The 22,033-nt window shown below is 37.4% G+C and overlaps 1 protein-coding gene and 1 long non-coding RNA gene across 2 annotated transcripts in view; one reads left to right on the forward strand and one right to left on the reverse strand.

Moving 5' to 3' along the window:
* LOC137015493 (histone H2AX-like) overlaps positions 1-22,033 on the reverse strand; it is an 86,814-nt gene that overhangs the window by 21,954 nt on the left and 42,827 nt on the right. Inside the window, exon 2 of the mRNA XM_067380493.1 lies at positions 6,889-6,902. Coding sequence (XP_067236594.1) covers positions 6,889-6,902 — 14 coding nt within the window. The remainder of the gene's footprint in view (positions 1-6,888; positions 6,903-22,033) is intronic.
* LOC137015454 (uncharacterized) lies at positions 13,431-20,951 on the forward strand. Its single transcript, XR_010893972.1, has 4 exons — positions 13,431-16,628; positions 16,728-16,791; positions 17,002-17,093; positions 17,198-20,951. It is a non-coding gene; the product is annotated as an uncharacterized lncRNA (long non-coding RNA).

Genomic DNA, 22,033 nt, shown 5'->3' on the forward strand with positions numbered 1-22,033 from the left:
AGAATAGTTTGCAGTTTTATCAGCAGAAGCCAGCTTCAAGTCTCACATGGAGTTCTAGGCCGCTCTGCGTACATTCACATTTCCATAACAATTATACTCTAACAGAGTCAAGTAATTACTCCATTACTTCAGGTTAAACGATTCTGACTGGCTAAGAAAAATAGACAAAATTAGTAATCTTCTACACATGGACAGATAGTGAGAAGCATATCTCCATTTGTCAGGATGCTGACGAGGGGACCCTGGGTTTTGGTACTGGATATCCTTCTGGGGTCATCTGTTCATTGATACCAATACAGAACCTACACACAGAACACTAGCGCACATACACAGATACACATGATTGACAGCTTCTTCAAGGTTGAAGTTGGCCCAGGCTCCAACTATCAACAGGAAAGTTTCTCGAAACATACTGATAAGTTGTACTTTTATCTCAGTGAGAGGTACAGACAATATTCAAAATTATTTTCTAGTGTTTGATGATTAAAAGGAAAACAAATGCTTTAAAGTCCCCCTGTAGTCAATTATTTTATCCCTTAAAAATCATATTTGATCACCAAAATGACATATTTAAAAAAAAAAAAAAAAAAGTGAAAATAAATATTCATCCCTTAAAATAGTGTCAGGATCCCGTTGTTTTGTAGGACTTTTATGTTGAAGTGTAATCTTGGTTTTCTTTGTTTCAATCAGTACGGGACCCTCTCGGACAGCGACGACTGAGGCAGGTGACCCGCTTCCCTATCCTACTCAAGCGTCCATGCCCCACTCCTGTTCACCTTCGCCCTTCTTTCGCTGTCTTTATGACCTTGTGTGTTGCTATAGTTACCCTCATTAGTTACTATGACATCATATCACCAACACCTGTCCCTTATCAGCCCATTGTTAATGTGTCTATTTAAACCTTTTATGCTTCATTTGTTGTTTGTTGGTCGTTGCGTTTGTGAGTGTGTTCTTGCCGTTGCTCTCGTCTGCTGTCTGTGAATTACTCCTGTTTATGGATTACCTTTTGTTATTAAACGTTGGTGCTTGCATTTGGATTCTCACTCTATTTCATGCCTGCGCAATCGTAACAAATAGCTTGAATGTAACTCTACAGCCTTGCCTCATTTAATATACATGGATCAATGAATGTGCAAATTAGCCCCGCCTCCACTCACTCACGCCAGCTCGGAGAGTCTGCTGTTGCTGCAATGATGACGAGGCAATTTGTTGTTTGTGTTGTGGCTATATGAAATAAATGCACATCCTTGAATGAGCGCAGATTTCCAGCGTCTTTACTTGAACTTATCAGGTAGGCTAATATCTAATGGTTTCACCCATTCCAGAGGCGGCCAAAATCACAATTTATAATGGACTAAATAGCTCTCTCAGAACTTGGTGTGCGATTCCACACTGACTGACACATGAATCACGGTCACACGCTCAGAGCAATATTGTTTTAGCTATGCTTTATAGTATTAAAGTATTTCGAAGGACACAAACATGAATTTTATTGGCTTTATTTCAAGTCAACTGTCACTTTACTTTGGCGCCAGCCGCTATGCGCTCGCACACTTGGCACTTTTCAATATGTACACAGTTTGAAATCTAGAAAAAAATAATGCACTATATACAGTGTGTCACAAGTAAATGGGTCTTCGCCCCAGGCTGTACACCAGGCAGCAAAGACTAAGCATTTTAGGGAGTAGAGATGTCTCGTTGACAGAGCTCTGGCTTGTGAGATAGTGTTCAGGACATCTTCAGGGAGGTTTGAAGTATCCCGTCTGGAAGTCATACATGGAGATCCCACAGTTGTCTCTCCCGCTTGGGAGAGGATGTCCCGTCTCAGGGGGATCGGCCATGCTCCATGGACAATAGCTGAGACAGGTCGGAGAACCATGGTTGGCTCCTCCATAGAGGAGCCACCAGGAGGACCCTGTGGGCACCTTCCCTGATTTGTCTGATAACCTGGGGAATCAGAGTGACTGGGGGTAAAGCGTACAGGATGAGGCTGGGCCAGTCATGGGACAGCGCATCCTTGGACTTTGACAAGTAAATAAGGCAAAGAAAGTTGTCTTCTGAGGCGAAGAGGTCGACCTCTGCCCTCCCAAAGACATCCCAAATTTTCTGAACCACGAGGGGGTGGATCGACCATTCCTCAGAGGGAAGGTTGATCCAGGACAACATGTCCGCCCATTTGTTCAGCACACCCTGAACATTTGCTGCTCTGAGTGAGAGCAGTTTGTGTTGGGCCCACTCTAGGATGGTTTTCGCTAGAGTGAAAAGGGGCTTGGATGAGAGCCCGCCCTGGAGACTTATGCACCACTGTCATATTGTCTGATCTGATCAGGACATGGTGTCCCACCAGGAGAGGATGGAAAGACTGGAGTGCTTTATATAACGCCATAATTTCCAGGTGGTTGACATGAAGCTCACTTTCCTGGTTGCTCCAAGCACCTAAGGCCGAGTGCCCATCGCACAGAGCTCCCCAGGCCATCTTGGAGGCATCTGTGAAAACGAATTTCCTCTTGCACAAAGTCCCTACAGCCACGCCCGTTCGAACTAGTGGGGGTTCATCCAAGGAGCCAGGGTTGTAACGCACGCCTGGTTCAACCTTGAGCAAGCAACAACCATGCTGCCAGGCTTGGGACGGAACACGCTGTTTCAGCCAGAACTGCAGTGGGCGCATACAGAGTAAATCCAACTGTAGGGCTGGTGATGCTGATGATGACGAGACCTAGCATTTTCTGAAATGCTCTGAATGGCAGAGAGGTACCGGGCATAAAAGTTTCTGCAAACTGTTGAATTGCCAGGGATTGCAATTCCCCAGAACGACATCGTTGTCTGGGAGATAATGAACTCTTGGGAAAACTGACCCTGAGCCCCAAGCACTGGGTGGCGGAGGAGGAGGGACCAGTTTATGAGATTCGGCATTTTGCAACAAACAGCGGAGAAATATGCTATATATGGAGTGTATGTAATATGGAGTGAATATACACCATGAGTCTCGCCTGAGTAAGGGAAGAACGTCATGTCATATTCAACTGAGCACTGTCAGAAGTGAGAGAGCACTTGTCCTTGCAGGGCGGGGAGCTGCTTATATAGCTCGAGGCCCCGCCCATTTTGGGGGGCTTGAGCTGCTCGCTCACCATTGGCTCGTGCGTACCGGTTTGATCTTGAACGTGCCCCAGTTACTTCTGCAGGCAGCATCTTCATATGTTTGCATCTGCTTGGTTAAATTGAATGTAGCTTCACTAAGAATGACGCAATGTTACACTTTGTATAAAAAAATATGACTGGCACAGACACGTAATATTAATTAGGTACAAATCTTACCTGGAGTCACAAACTAACAGGGTTCCAAAAGCCACATGGACTGGGTTTCGTCACGCGTGTTACACGCGTTGTTTAAATTTAAACACAAGAAAAAATATTGGGATTTTTTAAGCATCTTTGGAAAAATTTATTTATGATGCATTTTAAATAAATATGATGTTGAAATCCTTTTGGAAATCAAAATGATGCTTTAAAAATACTCTAATTGTAATTCAAGAAGTATTAAAAGTACATTTTAAATGTATTTAGAGAAATACACAAATTGTACTAAATGTACTTAAAATGGGTGCATTTTGACAACATTTCAATGTATTTAATATATTGCAAATAGCTTAAAATTTAACTTAAAGGGATAGTTCACTCAAAAATGAAAATTCTGTCATCATTTACTCACCCTCAAGTTGTTCCAAACCTGTAAAAATGTATTTCATCTGCTGAACACAAAGGAAGATATTTTAAAGACAGTTTGTAACCAGGCTGCTTTGGGGCACCATTGACTTCCACAGTAGGGAAAAAAATAAATAAATAAATAAAAATAAATTGTGGAAGTCAGTGGTGTCCCAGAACTGTTCAGTTTCCCACATTCTTCAAAATGTCTTACTTTGAGTTCAACAGAAATTTATACAGGTTTGGAACAACCTGAGGGTGAGTATGATGACAGAATATTTGGGTGAACTATCCCTTTAAGTACATGCTGAAATACATGTATACTTAAAGTTGATTCAAAACAACACATGTAATATGCACTAGTGTAGTATAATTTTAATATATTAAGTGTGTCATTTTTTTTTTTTTTTTTTATGCACATATATTTCCATTTTACAATATTTATTACTTCACAGTGCAGTCTTCAACAAAAAACTCAGTGACACAAATCCCTCTGTTAACATTCCATAGAAATTAGAGGAATAACTAATTTGGGTTTACTACAGTCAGTAGTGAAAACTTCTTTAAAACATGGCATTCATCACATTCCTCAGTCACTCACATTTGGACAAATTGATTTGCATTGGCTAATTTGAACTGGCTAATAAGATCATTACAAATTTAATAAACGTGGGTATGACATGTATCAGTATGTAGACAGTACGACAACACCTATTGAATCGCCAGTGGTAAACAAATAGCGCAAAATGAATCATACTTAAACTTTAATTTTTCATGTTGACAAAATTTTATATTGTGTTGATTTGTGTAATTCTTATAACCTCTTGCAACAATGTCTGTAATCATTCTGTATGCAAACAGTCCCTACCAGGTAGAAACACACACACTTCAGAGAAGTACACAAAAGTATTTCAGTGAGTCTTGATTTTGATTAAATAAACATTTCATAGTTCTTTTTTTATATATATATATATATACAATAATTGACCAAAACATGCTTGTTATTTGATGTCCCCCCCCCCCCTTTTTACTATATATATATATATATATATATATATATATATATATATATATATATATATATATATATATATATATATATATATATATATATATTATTACATTTGAATGAATGTTGCAACTGTCCCTGTGGACTGTTGCCACCGTCCCCTCTGATGGGGTCAGTTGCAAAATTTGACTTTGTCATTTCAAGTTAAATAAATTGTATGTATACTATCATATGTTACAGCAGTGTGGGTGGGTAGCTGACAGATGTGAGTTTAAAATGTTGGCTTTCCAAAACAAACAGTCTCTGTGAAACTGAAGGAAATGCAAAAAGTGTTGCAACCATTTCATGTTTCAAAAACCACACAAAGTGAACACAGTGATCCTATATGATGAACCCATGCTTCTGAAGTGAAACAGGTATAAGAAAAAGACAAATATTTAAAACCTTTTAAAATATAAACTTATTTGCTTCTGGCCAACTGTTATTCCCGCATTCATGAGTTCATGCTTGCCATAAATGTCAGCACATTGTGAATCATGATGTAAACTGTGCTTCCGCATCACATCTGTGTGAGCTTCAGAATGCATTGATTACTCAACTCATGTGAATTACCTCCGTTCACTTTGTGTGGGTTTTTGAGGCATCAACTTTGAGGGTCCCATTCTCTTGCATTATATGGAAAGAGATGGAATATTTTTCTAAAAATCTTTGTTTGTGTACATCTGAAGAAAGAATGTCATATGGGACAGCATGCATGAGTTTCATTTTTGTGAGGAGTAACCCTTCTCATCACATACTCTCTCCAAAAAAGTATGTGATGTATTGTCCGTACTGTCTGTTTTTCCTGCCATGGTTAAGATATTTTGAGAAAAATAATAGTGAATAGTTGTAGTACAACACATACAACAAGTGTGTGAAGGTACCATTGAGGTGAAGGTGTACATTGGGATTGAGACATATACTGCCATCAAGAATATACATTCTCGCAGCAAGACAATACCAGGCCTCATTCAGCATTCAGGATCAGAGTGGTTTCTTGCACTCTACACCGTAGAGTGGATGTGCCTGATGGCCTGCCTGCAGTCCAGATCTGTCTCTTATTGAAAATGTGTGGCACATCATGAAAAAGGAGAATCAGACAACGATGACCACAGACTGCTGAGCAGCTGAATTGTGTCAGGCAAGATTGAGCAAAAATTTCACTTGCAGAAATGCAACAATTAGTACCTCAGTTCCCAAACAATTAAAAAGAGTAATTAAAAATAAAGGTGAAAACTTGCCTCTGTCCCATATTATTTTTGGAGTGTTTTGCAGCCAACAAAATGTGTTTATATTTACAAAATACAACTAATTTGTCTGTGAAAACATCGGAAATACTTTATTTGTACTTTTGTCAGTTAAATAAAGGTTAAAGAAATTAACAAATTACAGATTCTCGATTTTATTGCATTTTTACAAAATGTACCAACGTTTCTGGAAATGGGGTCGTAGCCTACAAGGTCAAGCACTTACTGTTGTAATGTGTCAGAAGAGAAGAAATCATTTATACAAGGCTATGGTTAAGGCACAAGACATAACAATGCACTATTTCTAATAAGTAAGTTCAATACAGATAAAAAAAAAAAAAAAAAAAAAAAAAAAAAATATATATATATATATATATATATATATATATATATATACAGACTGCTGAGCAGCTGATGTATGCAAATGCAATGTAAAACATGTAGACAATAATAAAATGTAGGAAATTTATGAAAAAATAAATAAATAAAAAAAACTAACTCAAAGAATATTGTACAAAATCAGAAAGGAAATGGGGTATTACAGATATTTTAGAAATATAAAATGATCAACTGGAAGTTGTTAGGGCATTAATGAAGGTGTTGCATGAAACTGGTCTTAAAAGGAAATTAGGGGTAGACATGAAAAGATGTTTCTGTGCTTTGATGTTCTGCAGGAATTCAGTTAAACTGTGTAGATTGAGGTTGAGGCACTGTGGGTTAAATTACTCTTTATGCATTGTAGGAAAACATATTTCTGGCCTATTTGAATGTGGAAGTCTTGAAACAGTAAGGCATGTTTTCCTGGAATGTAGAACATAGGGCAGAATTGTTAAAGGAACACTCCACTTTTTTTGAAAATAGGCTAATTTTCCAACTCCCCTAGAGTTAAACAGTTGAGTTTTACCGTTTTTGAATCCATTCAGCCGATCTCCGGTTCTGGCGGTACCACTTTTAGCATAGCTTAGCATAGTTCATTGAATCTGATTAGACCGTTAGCATTGCGCTTAAAAATGACCAAAGAGTTTTGATATTTTTCCTATTTAAAACTTGACTCTTCTGTAGTTACATCGTGTACTAAGACCGGTGGAAAACGAAAAGTTGCGATTTTCTAGGCTGATATGGCTAGGAACTATACTCTCATTCAGGCGTAATAATCAAGGAACTTTGCTGCCGTTCCATGGCTGCAGCAGTGCAATGATATTAGAAAGAAAAAAAATAAATAAATAAATAAATTTTCCCACAGAATCTTTAGAATATAATCCTAACAAGCTATAAAAAGAATTAAGCAGCAAAAGAATTAAGTTGTTTCCAACATTGATGATTCTAATCAGCATTATTAGAATGGTTTCTGAAAGATCATGTGACAAAAGTCTTATTTTGAATTGTAATATTTCACAATATCATTTGTATCTGTACTTTTCATCAAATAAATTCAGCCTTGATAAGCATAAAAACTAAAAATCAAATAAATGAAAATCTTACTGATTACAAACTTTTGAGCGGTAGTATATATATATATATGATTCATAAAAAAAAAATGTGCCTCATTTCAGAGCTATATATATATATCAGTGGCGTGCAGTGGTGCTCTGAAATGAGGCACATTTTTTTTTTATGAATCATTGTAAATTCATGTGCATTACTCTTAAAGTTGACAAATCAAATGAACATTACAGTACATCAAAAAAACAAAAAACAAAAAAAAACAAAAAAAAAACAAATACAACTCTATGTTGTAATTTTACATTAATGCAATGTTCTATTTATCAAAACCAAGTCAATCTCATCAAGCATCAAGTGTTTCAAGCATTTCTACATTCATTACAAAATATTAACTAAAGGCAATAATAATTTAAACAATATATTTTATTTGTTCACCAAGCTGATTGCACTAAAAAACCCCGCAGTAATCATGCTTTCAGTCCATTTCAAGTTTGATTTTGACGTAACATAAAGCAGTGATATATCTAACAGGGTGATCTGTTTACTTACTTTTCGATTAGTCTTCCGATTGACGCCATCATTTGTTCAGTCAAACCTACGCCCGGAACGCGCACGTCAACGAGAGGCGGGATTTATTGCACAAACCAATCATATCCATTCATAACCAATTGCATCCAATCATAGCGCGATGGAGACATTGCCTCCTCTCACGTGACTTTCCCCCATTCATTCTCAATTACCCCCCACAAAACACACCGCATGCCGGGGTTCTGATGATTTTCTATAGATTCCTATGAGAGGAAAGGGAGGCATGACTCCTCTGTGTAACTTTACCTGCGGGTGTCGCTGTTGGGCAGTGTTCCTTAAGAAATACGCGTGACTTGCGCTCTTTTTACAGTTTTTTTCCAATTGCTAACACACTAAAATGACATGCACAGCACAATTATTTAAACTGACACACAGAGAGCAAAACTTCTTCTCAAGTCTCCACAAGTCTAAACACCTTTTCTGTTTTACACACATTTTGCATTTCAAAATAGCACTTTTTAAATTCACTAAATACAGTTCTCTGCATAAGACACAACAATCTGACATAAAGTCACATGTTTGCCATTTCAAAACACTGCCATTCAAAATGACACTACATGAGCTAATTGGCCAATTACATGTGCCACCTGGCCAAACACCTCAGTGGTTAATTGTTAACACTTCAATCAGGATGTAAGCACTATGAAAAGACCACAGGTGAGAACCTTTTTTTTTTACAACAACGGAAGACATTGCAGAGAGAGGAAGAGGAAGAGGAAGAGGAAGAGGAAGAGGGAGGTTGAGAATAAGAGGGGGAGGAAGAGTGAAAGGTAGGGGAGTTCATGGCCAAAGAAGACAAACACTTTCAAATGAAATCAGAGCAACCTTAGTAGATCATGTCATCAACCATGGGTTGACAATGCGTGAGGCTGGACAGAGAGTGCAGCCAAACTTGAGCCGTTTTACTGTCGCCTCTGTCATCCGGACCTTTAGACTGGAGAACAGGTATGTAACCAAAATTTCATGTAGTACACATGTAGTATACCCCATGTCATAGTGTATCAGTTGGGTGACACCTGTTTACTTAGTGTATGACATCAGCCATTCATGAACTGTACAAGTTTCCTGTACAATGTACTCTACTGTGGGGGAAAATATTTAGGCTGCATTGTCCAAGCCCTATATATATTTTTATTTTATTTTTTCTAAAGGACTGAGAGACGACACCATGGTGGAGGAAGGGGCCAAATGTTCACCGGGGTACAGGAAGCTGCCATTGTAAACTTGGTTTTGGAAAATAATGAAATCAGATTACGAGAAATTCAAAGCCACATCATCCAAGACAACACCTTATTCAACAACATTCAACGAGTTAGTCTGTCCACATTGGCTCGCATTCTCAAGCGAAACCAAATCAGAATGAAACAACTTTATAAGGTGCCGTTTGAGAGAAACTCTCAAAGAAACAAAGAGTTCAGACGAGCATATGTGGATGTAAGTACTATATTGACTGCAGTACACTACACACAACATTGTTTCCCAGTGTACTGGATAACACCATATTGAGTGATTTTTGTTCTTTGTTTTCAGGGAGTACTGGAAATGGATGCTCATGCAATCCCACATGAGTTCATCTTTATAGATGAGGCTGGGTTCAACCTAGCAAAGACCAGAAGAAGAGGGAGAAACCTCATTGGCCACAGAGCCATTATAGATGTTCCTGGCCAACGTGGTGGGAACATCACAATGTGCGCTGCCATCTCCAATATGCATGGTGTCCTCCACCGTCATGCCAAACTTGGACCATACAACACAGCCCATATTCTCACATTTCTGGACAGACTTCACAACATTCTCATACCACCAGAGCGTATGAATGATGCAGACCATCAAAGAAACCGGTACGTTGTAGTATGGGACAACGTGAGCTTTCATCGTGCAGCCCCAGTCCAAAACTGGTTTGCTGACCACCCAACATTTCTCGTGCAATACCTCCCACCATACTCACCATTTCTGAACCCCATAGAAGAATTCTTTTCGGCATGGCGGTGGAAGATATACGACCGGCAGCCCTTTGTGCGCATGCCTCTTGTGCAGGCCATGGAAGAGGCATGTGATGAGATTGATGTGGGTGCAATTCAGGGATGGATAAGGCACTCAAGGCACTTCTTCCCTCGATGTCTGGCAAGGGAAGATATTGCCTGTGATGTTGACGAGGCGTTGTGGCCAGACCCGGCTGTGCGGCAAGATGCTGCCTAATTATTTTTATTTTTTTTTTTTTTTTTTTTTTTTTTTTTTTTACTGTAATATTTTTTTTTCAGAAATTTTCTTTTTCAGTTTACTTTTTTTGTAAGAATATTTTTGTTCAGTCCCATGTAAATATATCTGCTGTGCTTATGTTGTACTTGTTTACTGTAGTGAAGGAAAAAAAATAAAAATGTTGCAACAGCATGTGTGTGTATCTGCAAATATTTCTGTGCATGTGAACAATCTGATACATATTTTAGTATTATGGCAAAGCATACTAAAGATGGGGGTGCTTTTCATTATGCCCAACAGTGTGTAGGTGGTTAGGCAAAAATCTGGTAATATGAATGAAGTGTGTGCCATTTCATCTAAAAGTTTGATTTTGATAATGCTCTGTGTAGTTTCGGTTGCAGTGCTTCATTTTGCAGGATATATGAGGTATTTTGCAGTTTGGGTGTGTGGTTTTGTGAATTGTGTTAAGTGTTTTGATAAAACCAGACTAGTTTGAAAAATTGTGTGTTAGCAATTGGAAAAAACTGTAATGTCATAATTTGTAATATTTGTGTTTTATGTAATATGGATTATTTTCTCATCCTATTTTTTTTGAGGAGGCACTGCCTCCCTTGCCTACTCGGAGGAAATGCCCCTGATATATATATATATATATATATATATATATATATATATATATATATATATATTCGTCTGTTTTCTCTTTTGAGTGTGTAAGATGTGAACGATGACCCCTAGAATACACATGACTCTCATTAATATCACGTGATCATCACAGGTGGTGCTGCCCATGGATGGACACGGAGACACCGTCCTATATATAATTTGTCTCAGCGCGGCTGAGAGTGCATGTGCCTTAATGAGCATGCGCGGCTGAGAGTGCGAGCCTGCGTCTCAATGTGCATACTATCCATCGTAAATAGTATGTGACACTAGTAATATTCATAGACAGTAATATTCAATACTATTTAGGGCGGATAGGGTGGATAGTGTGCACATTGGGATGCAGGACATGTGTCTTAATGCGCATGCGGCTGAGAGTGCATCTTGTCTGTAGCCAGACCCTTCACCTGGCACGCCCATTTATTCTCGACACAAGCTCCGAAGCCTCGTTTCAAGGTTCAAATGTCCCATCACTAACGGCCATGATTATTTTCGAAGTGCCCTCCGGAAGGCGATATATCCCGTTTGGAACACACCCACCCGGTATCAATGAAGCCATGATTTTACACACTCCAATACAGGAGGTGGCGGCATGCACCTTTTACGATGGTCTGGAACACCAAGAAACTAAACGAAGAAGAGGTTAGCCAGCCGCCAAAAAAAAAAAACAAACACACACAAAAAACGAAAAGAAGCAGCAGCTTTGTTAACATTTATCAAGATGCCGCGACGCTCACGTAAACAAGCTGTCCAGGTGAACACGGACAGTGATGAAGAGTTCACCGTTTCCTCGGAAGAAGACGAAGATTTTGAAGATGAGCGCTTGCATTTTGAGGATCGAATTGATCCAGTGGTGGACACCAACAAGTGAGTTATTTTCTCCCACATATATCTGTTTCAACCAGTTTACATTATCACTGGAATGTGTTGTCCCGAGTTGCAGGCAACTTTTCAAAATGTCTTCTTATACAGCGTAGTGTAGCCTACACCGCTGTAACTTTGCAGATACTATTTATGCTCAAGCAGCAACATTACACACTAACTAAAGTTAAAAAAGTGAAATCACATGTAACCACCCCTTTAAGTTATATTTTTTGTAAACTAGCATGCAGTTTTGATTCTCATGTACGCTCCTGTATGGTTTAAAATAAAAACGCACAGTATTTTAGTGACGCAATTTTGGCAAGCCCATTGTTTACTATGAAAGCCTGCTTCAAAAGTGTCACTTTGTTTTCCTTTTTTAAATTGTTCGCAATTTGGCTTAGATTTAGCACATTTCAAGGGATATTATTCTAAGAAAATAAAAAGCTATGTGAGGAAATAAATTGTAGTTAAAATGGTATCCTGTGCAAAAAAATAAAACAAGTAACAGTTCAATTTGTTTTCATGTTCTAAACATCCTAGAAATTAAATTAGAGGCGTCCGTCCGAAATATTCTTAAACATACACACTGAAAGAAAAAGATGAATCGCATATTATTTAAAACGGTCCAGAGTGTGTACATGGCCATGTGTGTGAGTGAGATTTCTGTGTTGAAGGGATGTGCTATGTGCTAGTAGTTCTTCAAAATGAAGGAGGTGGAAAGAAAGAGAAAGAGAGGGAAGGAAAGACAGAAAGGGGGGTAAAGAAAGGGTTGCGGGTGTGTTTCACTCCTTCCCTTGCAGCATGCCTTGGGTGGGTGTTTCTGGCAACATATGGGTTCTCTCCATCTTCTACAAAAGATAACAAAGAAAGGCTTTGTTTGATGTTGCTGTGCGCAGTCTCGCCCGTTTGTATTTTCCTTACAACTGCTCTACGGAGGCACGTCGTTTGGAATGCAGTGGACTTATTTAAAATATAAAACTCACTAACAGAAGGCTGCTTTCAATTTCAAATGCTGACGCTTTGTTAGTGAAGAGTGCTCGCGCATGCGACTCAGTGTGAGTGGTTTAATGTACCTGCATCACAAAATGGTTTAATGACGCAAAATTAATGTAAATATAAATTTTTGTCTTAAGGGATTAAATGGACAGAACAAACCACATTATTTATTATATTTCAAAAGAGATCTGTGTGGGAATGCAACTTATTAGATCTCTGTATGATGTAACAATCAAACGACAGTAAACTTGAGAAAGAAAACATTCAGATATAGATATCATATATATAGATATATAATTAGAATTTTTTGATGAAATCCAAGAGGTTTCTGTCTCTCCATAGAGATTCAACACAACTACTACTCCCAAGGTCCAGAGAGGTAAGAATGACATCATTAAAGTACTCCATGTGACTCCAGTGGCTTAAATTCAATTTTTTAAAAAAAAAAAAAAAAAAAAACAGAAAAACAACATAATTTACTACTTTATAGAGTTGTCAAAAGTACCGAACTACTGAAATTTTAAAAAATGTGATGCTTTGAGCGCTGTTGAGCAGATTTGTAAACGCCTCTGATTGGCCATTGTGTTGAGGCACTCATCAAATATGTCTGTGATGGCTACAACGATCAACGCATGGCAGCGTTTGAAAGCGGGACTGGTCCACAATAGATGCCTGCTTTCAATAGCTTCTGTGTGTATCCGTGTAAGCGCTTGAAGAGCTTCATTGATTATTTAAAATGTTTTTACAGCATTGATCAATCATTGAAGCCAATCACGGATATATCCAATGAGCCATGAACACAGTGGCCAGGCCAATCAGAGGTGTTTACGAATCCACTCAACGTTTTTAAAATTTCAGTACCGACTGGGTACTGAAGTCGGTACTTTTGACAACTCTACCGCTTGTTTTTTACAAAATATCATCCAAAGCACATTCACACAACAATGCCAGCTCTCGCGTTAACACAACATGCTCTCGTGAACACTCGCACATTTGCGTTTTGAAGCACAAGTCTGAACACAGAGAATGTCTTGAAACTCTTGTGAATGCATGTTAAAGATCAATAATTTTATGAAGCGATGCGAGTGCTTTGTTTGCGCAAAAAATAAAAATAAATAAATAATTTACCTCTTTACTTACAAAAATGAGTTTAAGCCACTTGAGTCACATGGAGTATTTTAATGATGTATTTGTCCTACCTTTCTGGACTTTGGAGTGGAAGTTGCATTGGATCTCTATGAAGAGACAGAAACCTCTCAGACTTCATCAAAAATATCTTAATTTGTGTTCCGAAGATGAACAGAGGTCTTATGGTTGTGGAACGACATGAGGGTGAGTAATTAATGACAGAAATTGCATTTTTGAACTAACCCTGTAATTGCCATTAATTATATCTTTAAAACTTATCATACAGTCAAAGTCAGACACACAAAGAAAAATGAAGCAAGCGCACCATGGTTGCATTATAAGTGTATCACTGTGTCTTCAAGCCATACAATGGATTAGGTAAGCTAGCTATTTATTTTAAAACATTATTAACCAAAGGTTCCAAAAACCCTCCAAACAAGCTATTTTTCTGAACATACAGGGTTCGTTCGGTCATGAAAAATCTGGAAAAGTCATGGCATTTTATAACAGCGAGGCCTGGAAAAGTTATGGAAAAATAAATAAACCAGGAAGTTATGGAAAAGTCATGGAAGTAATTCAGATTAGTCATTGCTGAAACAAAGAGTTTCGTTCAGTGCGCACGCTCTGTCTGAATTCTGACTGAAACTCACAATTTTTTCCATAATAAACAACAGAGTGCAGATTGGATGTTAGAGATTAATGTCACAGTGTCATCAGCTTCTGTGATTTTAACAGGAGTGTTTGTGAGGGCGCTTAAACTCATGCTATACCCAAGTTATGGACAGCTTCACAATCGGTCCTGTCTCTGCTCCCTCTATATACAGTTTATTCTAGTTAATATAATGTATTCATCATGCTGGTAAGATCAAATCAAGTCTTAATTTTCTAATGTGTTAAAAGCATTAAAATAATTCATAACTGGTTCTAAGATTGTTTTATCTTTGTGGCCAGAATACAACGTTCAGTTTCCCCAAACACAAAAACATTTTATGTATCTATTAATCGAAATTTATAATCATTATTACAATATCAAGAGCATTAATCGAAAAAAATGACTCTCTAAAGAGTTCCTGGTAATTTTATAATTTGAGTAACATTAAAAAGTCTGTGTAAATAAACATTAATGCTATTTCAAGTGCAACTTCTATTACACCTTTGCTGTTTAAAGATGGCTTTTGTTGATGGTCATTTTATTGGTAACAGTAGTGTTCTGATCGACTTAAGTAATTGGTTAAAGTTAAGTGACAAACAACAACGCAAATAATCATACATTGCACTTATAAATAAATAAAATGCCAATGGAAATCAATTGCAAAGGGCCCCATATTGGAAAAGTTTATTTCTGACCGTGGCATGGGGTAATGTCTGGCAGTTGCAGTTTGTAGAAATTAATAAATAAACTCGACTGTTCTGGTGGAATTCAAATAGGGATGTTATCTTGTTGGTTGGTTGGTTTTCCAATGAGATTAACAGGACTAGGAGGCAAAGCTGTTTTTATTTATTTATTTTTTTTTTTAGTTGCCAAATTTTGTATTCCAAAAGTTTGTCTCTAGCCCCACAACCTTGTAAAGTTACAGCCAGTGTTACTGTACACTTTTAACATCATTGCCTCCCATTCATGTATGTTAATCCATTGCTAGGATCACAGTATTTTATCTAACCGTCTTACTGGTGTGTCAGCGTTTATTTTGTATTAAACTACATAGCTTGTGGTTAATTAAATAAGATGCGCTGTGATTTAACATTTGAACATGGATTTTTATTCTTATTTTACATACACAGACATTATATACACAGACTTTTCATGGAATGTTAGGTCATGAAATTTTGCCTAAAAGTCATGGAAATTTATTGGTAGAAATGTGTATGAACCCTGAACATAAGAACTACTGGTGTATGCCACAATGAAACTACATATAATAGGATGAAATGGTGTTGGAAAATAACCACTCCTTAACCATGCTTTTATTTCTCGTCTATTCTATGGTGCATGGTAAATCAAGACCTGTCAATCTGAGTGATCAATCAAATACAAGCACGCTCCAGCTGTAAATCAGTGTCAGATTGTCGCTTAAATGCATCCCTTTCAGGAAAAGTCTGTTCCTTCAGCAGCATATTTGCAATGCCACCTGTCAGCTTTTTTGGGCATCCAAGACCAAGTCCTATCTATTTAATTGGGGGAATCCTGAAACCTCAAACTGTATGCCGAACTCACAATTGAGATATTTCAAATCTGTAATGAAATCTGACATGAACTGTCCCATATGCTAAATGTTGCTTCTTATGCTCAAAAAGCTTATTTTTCAGGCTTGACCAGCCAATGTGCATTTGCATTCCTAAGCTTGAGTCTCAGGTTTCTATGGACAGGAGATCCCAACAACAGCTGCAGTGATGCAATGACTTTACCAATCAGCGTTTGGCTCTTTTACTTGGAAAGCGGGACATATTCTGCCATATTGCGTGTTGCAGTTTCTCCCATTCACAAGTAAAAGGAGTGAACCATCTTTCTATATCTATAGTGTTTATGTAGTGTAACTGATTTCTGTAATTCGAACAGTATTTTACTGTAATATGGTACAGTAAGATACTGTAAAATGTGCAATGATAATGGGGAAATATATGGTCACTACTGTTTACAGTAGTGAACTTGCCCGTGAAAAACTGACCAATGGCAAGAGATTTCTTTTCAAGTTTTTACTTTTCAGTTAACGGACGAAAGAAAAATAACGTACCAGTGACTCACCAAAAAGGTTAGTATATTTAATTTGTTTTGTAAAACCATACATTTTCAAGTGTTTTTACTTGTAATGTTAACAGCAAAATAACCATGTCGTTTTTCACACCGGAAGGGTTTCATGCTTTTTTTTCTGACTGTCAGCTGGATTGCCGTCATAACGGTGATGACATTAACTGGTAAGTTAAGCTAAAATTTATATTATATTAGCCAAAATAAACTTTAGTTAAACTGGAGAAAAAAACAAAACAAAACCATAACTTTTGCATGTTCCGCTGCCTCTTTCTATTAAACAGAGAAGCATAGTAAATTTTGTACTTGCAGCTGCCTTAAGCAACACCTTTTAAGTAGCCTATTTTTATTTTTTATTTTTTTATTTTTTTTCCAAGTTTGTGCTCTGGATCATGTCGTCTGCAACGTCGGAGGTGTATTTTGGAGTATTTTCTTGTGATTGCAGTCGTAACAGTGATGACATCAACAGGTCGGCAATTTACCACAAACTAAATGAGCTGAAGTAAGCGCTAGTTAAGCAAGCAAACATAAGACTGCTTTTAAACAATCATGTTCTTTGTTTTGAATTTGCAGCTGCCATTTCCTCGACTGTACACCTCTGCTCTCCACTAGCACACAGAACGGGTGATGCTTTGAGCAAGAGGGGAAAAAAAGGGTTAGCAATATGCCATTATTAACAGGAAAGTTATGAAATATTATAAGATATTATACAATACCATAATCATTAAATATTATAAATGTTTAATTTATTAAAAACTGTTACAACATATCTCACCTAATCCTCAACTTTTACCGTTTTCTATGGTAGTTTTACCTATAAACTATCACTAAAAGGCTGCTATGACTCTGGGAGAGTCTGTTCTCCAAGCAAAAACATGGATGCTGACTTTGAAGGGCAGAATTATCAACCAGCCACAACAGTAACAGACTCTTCTTCAGCATTAGCTGTCCATTTTGTCGGAATGCAGAATTGGCTAAGCCAAAATACATTTTTTACTTTACCTTCATGCTTTTAACTTGCATTGTAACTTACATTGTATTTAATTTTTATTAAGCTATTCCCTGGGAATCAAATCCATTATTTCAGCATTCTAGCATCTTGCTCTACTGTTTGAGCTACAGAAATGCATTGTAAAGATTGGAGCAATAATTATTTGTATGCAATGCAATTCTCAGCTAATTATTAGGGGTGTAACGGTTCTCGAACCACACCGTTCCCCACCCATGGTTCAGCACGCACTTTCACCGTGGTTCATACAAAGAGTATAGAACCGAAGAGGCGACACTTCAATACTCTTTGGCAAACAGCCACTAGATGGTGCTCCAGTAGTGCGGCCGCCATTATGGGGTGAAAATACTAACTGGACCATTGGATCCTTCACATCTTACGCCCCCAGAATCTGCAAATTTCACTGCCAAATCAGAAGCAAAATACAACCGTTTTTTTTTTGTTTTGTTTTTTTTGTTTTTTTTTTAAATTACATCAACAGTAAATTGTATGGCTGCTACAGTAAATGTTGTATTGCCTAATATGTCTTATTACCAATTGTGGAATCCAACTATTCACCCATGTGAGGTAACGTAGTTAGCCTACTTTATTGAGTATTTCCTTTTTAAGCAACTTTACACATTTATTAATGGTAAATTAATAATACATTTAAAATCATCATGTTTGCAGCGAATAATATATTTCAGACCTAGTGGAGTAATAGTAATAATATCTAGGTATATCTAGCTATATTGTACATTTTAATGGATCACGCTGCAAACATAATAACTCAGTGTTTATAAGCCTTTTAAAGAATTTTAACCAAAACTGACATGCGTTTCTATTGAGCAAAGGTTTTGTGGAGAAAAAAAAGTGGAAGAAATAAACAAAGTCTGTATAATAAACCGTTAAACAATTAAATGATCACTAGTCTAGTGTTTGTACGCCATCAGTTAGGTTTTCGGCTAATTTCAGCTTTAATGTACTGTTTTTTTTTTTTGTTTGTTTTTTTTAAACAAAGTAGCTGATATTCCCATTGAAATCTATTGGACTGCCGCATGGTTTTCACCCCAAAATGGCGGAAACGCAGGGCAGCTGCTGGGCGCTGGTGTTTCAATGGAACGCTCTATTGACTGTTGCTTCTTGTCAGTGTATATTCTTTTGTTCATATCAAATCTGACGACACGTCTATAATATGGTTTGTTGAAATAAATGTGTAAAACAGACAGGCTGAGGTCGGCTAATGTTTCAGTCAATGGTTGCACACATTAGGTTCTCAGTACATTAAAACAATGATGATCAAAAAAAGCATAGACAAAACAGTCACTCTTTGTAAACTGTTCAATCGAGTGCGACCTCAGGTGGGACCTGAACAGCACACATTGACATCTGTGTTTAAACTCAACTCATTTAGGCCTTGTGTGCCAATTTAAACATTCAAGTGCAAGACTTGAAAGATCTTGAAGATTTGTTTGTGCACTCATCTGAAGTGCGCACACGGAAAGCTGCATTTCAGATAGCGCTCAAATACTGAGTTTGCTTTCAAGCTTTGCACTTGAACGGACAAATTCGCACACAAATTGTCAACATGCCCGTCTCGGCAAGTATCCTAACAAACGTAGTAGGTAGGGGTGTAATGATTCACTCGTTTTCTCAATGCATCGATTGCAAATCCTGACTATGCATCGATCTTGAAACATGTTTTTGAATCGTTAATTTCGACCGATAATCGATGTAAAATGTTAAGAATCGGGTAATTGCGATTATGTAGCTATATTTAAAATATATAAAGATTAAGCTACTACATGCACAAATTGATGGAGACATTGTGCGCCGTCATTTGCCCTCACAGCTCTCCTTCACAGATACGCGCTGTACTCTTTACCTCCTTTCACTGGAATGCGCTCCGTCCGTAACGTTACCTCTCATTGACATATTTTTGAGAAGCCTGCATTTGAAGCCTGCATTTGAGTAGTATGATTAATGTGTTGTGTAGCCATTAACACTATCCTACACTACAGTTAACATGAACTAGGCCTAAAAATACTTTTAAATCCTTTTAAAATTTTGGCTTATGTAAATTTCCACAAATGCCAATTTTGTATAGGCTATTAAAATAAAGTTATGTAGCATCATTAAGAACTAACATGAACTAAAATTAATAATGGACAAAATGTTTTGTTTTTGTTTTTTTGCGCTTACTCTAACCGCCTGAAGAACGCTGTGTAATTCTCATCCTGACTAAGAAACATTGGGGGAAGCCCTTAAATAACCCTATGAATGCATAATAAAATGGAGAATTTGATCACATCGAGTTTTAATGTGAATCAAATTGAATCGTTCTGAATTTGCAAAAATCGTTCTTGAATTGAATCGAACACTCATGAATCGGGAATCTAACTGATTTGCTGTATAACCAAAGATTCACAGCCCTAGTAGTAGGTTATGTCTTAAGTGAACGTAAACAGACGAGAAATACCACACAATTTTTATCAGTATCACTGAATTGAATCATACATTATGTCGTGACGGCAGCCTAATATTCCTGCTGCCTGTGTTTTTAATGTTAATCAAACAACAAATGACAAAGAAATCACTCACTGCTCTAGACTGAATGGCTTTTATAACTTCAATACTGATTAATCTTTGTTGAATTTATACAGTAAAGATTGTGCAGTGTTATTATTTATGTTATTCAAATTCTGTAACTGAATACAACTGTTTTAAAACCTGACAAAAAAGTTTATTTCTTTGCCCTGTTGTATATATTTGTGGTGTTGCTTGTATTTTATTTGCTATTTTTATTTGACAGTTGTCCTATTTTCCCTGAACGTAGCACATACTGAACCGTACCAAAAACATGATGACTGAACCATGAGTAATTTGAACAGTTACACCCCTTCTAATCATGTACCATCCCCATAGTTCAAATATAAAATCTGCAAACACAGAAACACTTTCAGGTTTTTTTTTTATGCTTGCAGGTTAATTCTGAGATTCGACTCTGATGGCACAAAATGCCAAAGTCACAGATCAGATGGATATCTCAACAGGCCCAAAGACAAATCAGCCTGAACCCCTCATGGTGTTTCTCATTAGAGAGCTTGTCAACTTTGATTGTCAAAATTACTGAAATGTAACAACACAAACTGACTTTTACTGTAATTTTAAGGCCTGTATGTTTTCATTATGTGTATGTTTTGCCACAGGTACAACTGGTCCCTGGGAGATGGTTGGTGGTGTTGCTTTTTCTTCTTCCGCTAGTGGCTCCTAGAGGTCAAGATTTGTAATTTGTACTTATAAAATATAATGGTTATAATGATTAAAAAATATATATTACAAGGACAAATGTTCATGAGTTTCATTTTTGGGGGGAGTGGTAAAAATATGGTTTACAATGCTGTAATGCAATTGGATCATTTTACAGGAAAAAGAAAAAAAAAACCTCAACAGTACTAATACTAATACCAGCTGCTAGTAAGTTACTGTAAAATGTACGGCAATCTCTACAATGTACCCACCATACCCATCCACCACACCCAAGATCCAGTTTCCATTGGTTGAACTTTCAAACGACGTTGAAATGCTCTGCGTCAAGATCGGTACGCGATTGGATCTCGGAAGTCCTGTAGCTTTAGCCAATTAGCATAGTGGTGTCCGAAATTGTTCCCTAATCTCTACATAATCTGGCATTTGACTGCACTCTACGGGTGTGTCTCAATCAGCTCCTTAGTTTAGCAGTCGGGGCACTGACTCAGCCATTTTAAAGGGATAGTTCACCCAAAAATGAAAATTTGTTTATCTGCTTACCCCCAGGGCATCCAGGTGACTTTGTTTCTTCAGTAGAACACAAATGATGATTTTTAATTCCAACCGTTGCCATCTGTCAGTCTTATAATGCATGTCAATGGGAACACCATCTATAAGAGTGTAAAAAACAAAAAAAACAAAAAAAAAAAAACATGCACAGACAAATCCAAATTAAACCCTGCGGCTCGTGACGACACATTGATGTCCTAAGACACGAAATGATCGGTTTGTGCGAGAAACCCAACAGTATTTCTATAATTTTTTACCTCTAATATACCACTATGTCCAACTGCCTTGAGTATCCGGTTGGTGAGGTCTGAAAACGCGCTCTGATGACTGAAGTGATCTCTCGCGCCTGTACTTCAATAAGTGCGAGAAATCACTTACGTTGAGTGCGTTCAGACCTCACCAACCGGATACTCAAGGCAGGTGGACATAGTGGTGTATTAGAGGTAAAAATAAAATAAATAAACAAACAAACAAACATACATAAATAAATAAAAATAATAATATACACACTACCGCTCAAAAGTTTGGGATCGGTAAGATTTTTAATGTTTTTAAAAGAAGTTGCGTCTGCTCACTAAGGCTTCATTTATTTAATTAAAAAT

The sequence above is a fragment of the Chanodichthys erythropterus genome, chromosome 24, assembly GCF_024489055.1.
Source record: "Chanodichthys erythropterus isolate Z2021 chromosome 24, ASM2448905v1, whole genome shotgun sequence".
Lineage (NCBI taxonomy): Eukaryota > Metazoa > Chordata > Actinopteri > Cypriniformes > Xenocyprididae > Chanodichthys > Chanodichthys erythropterus.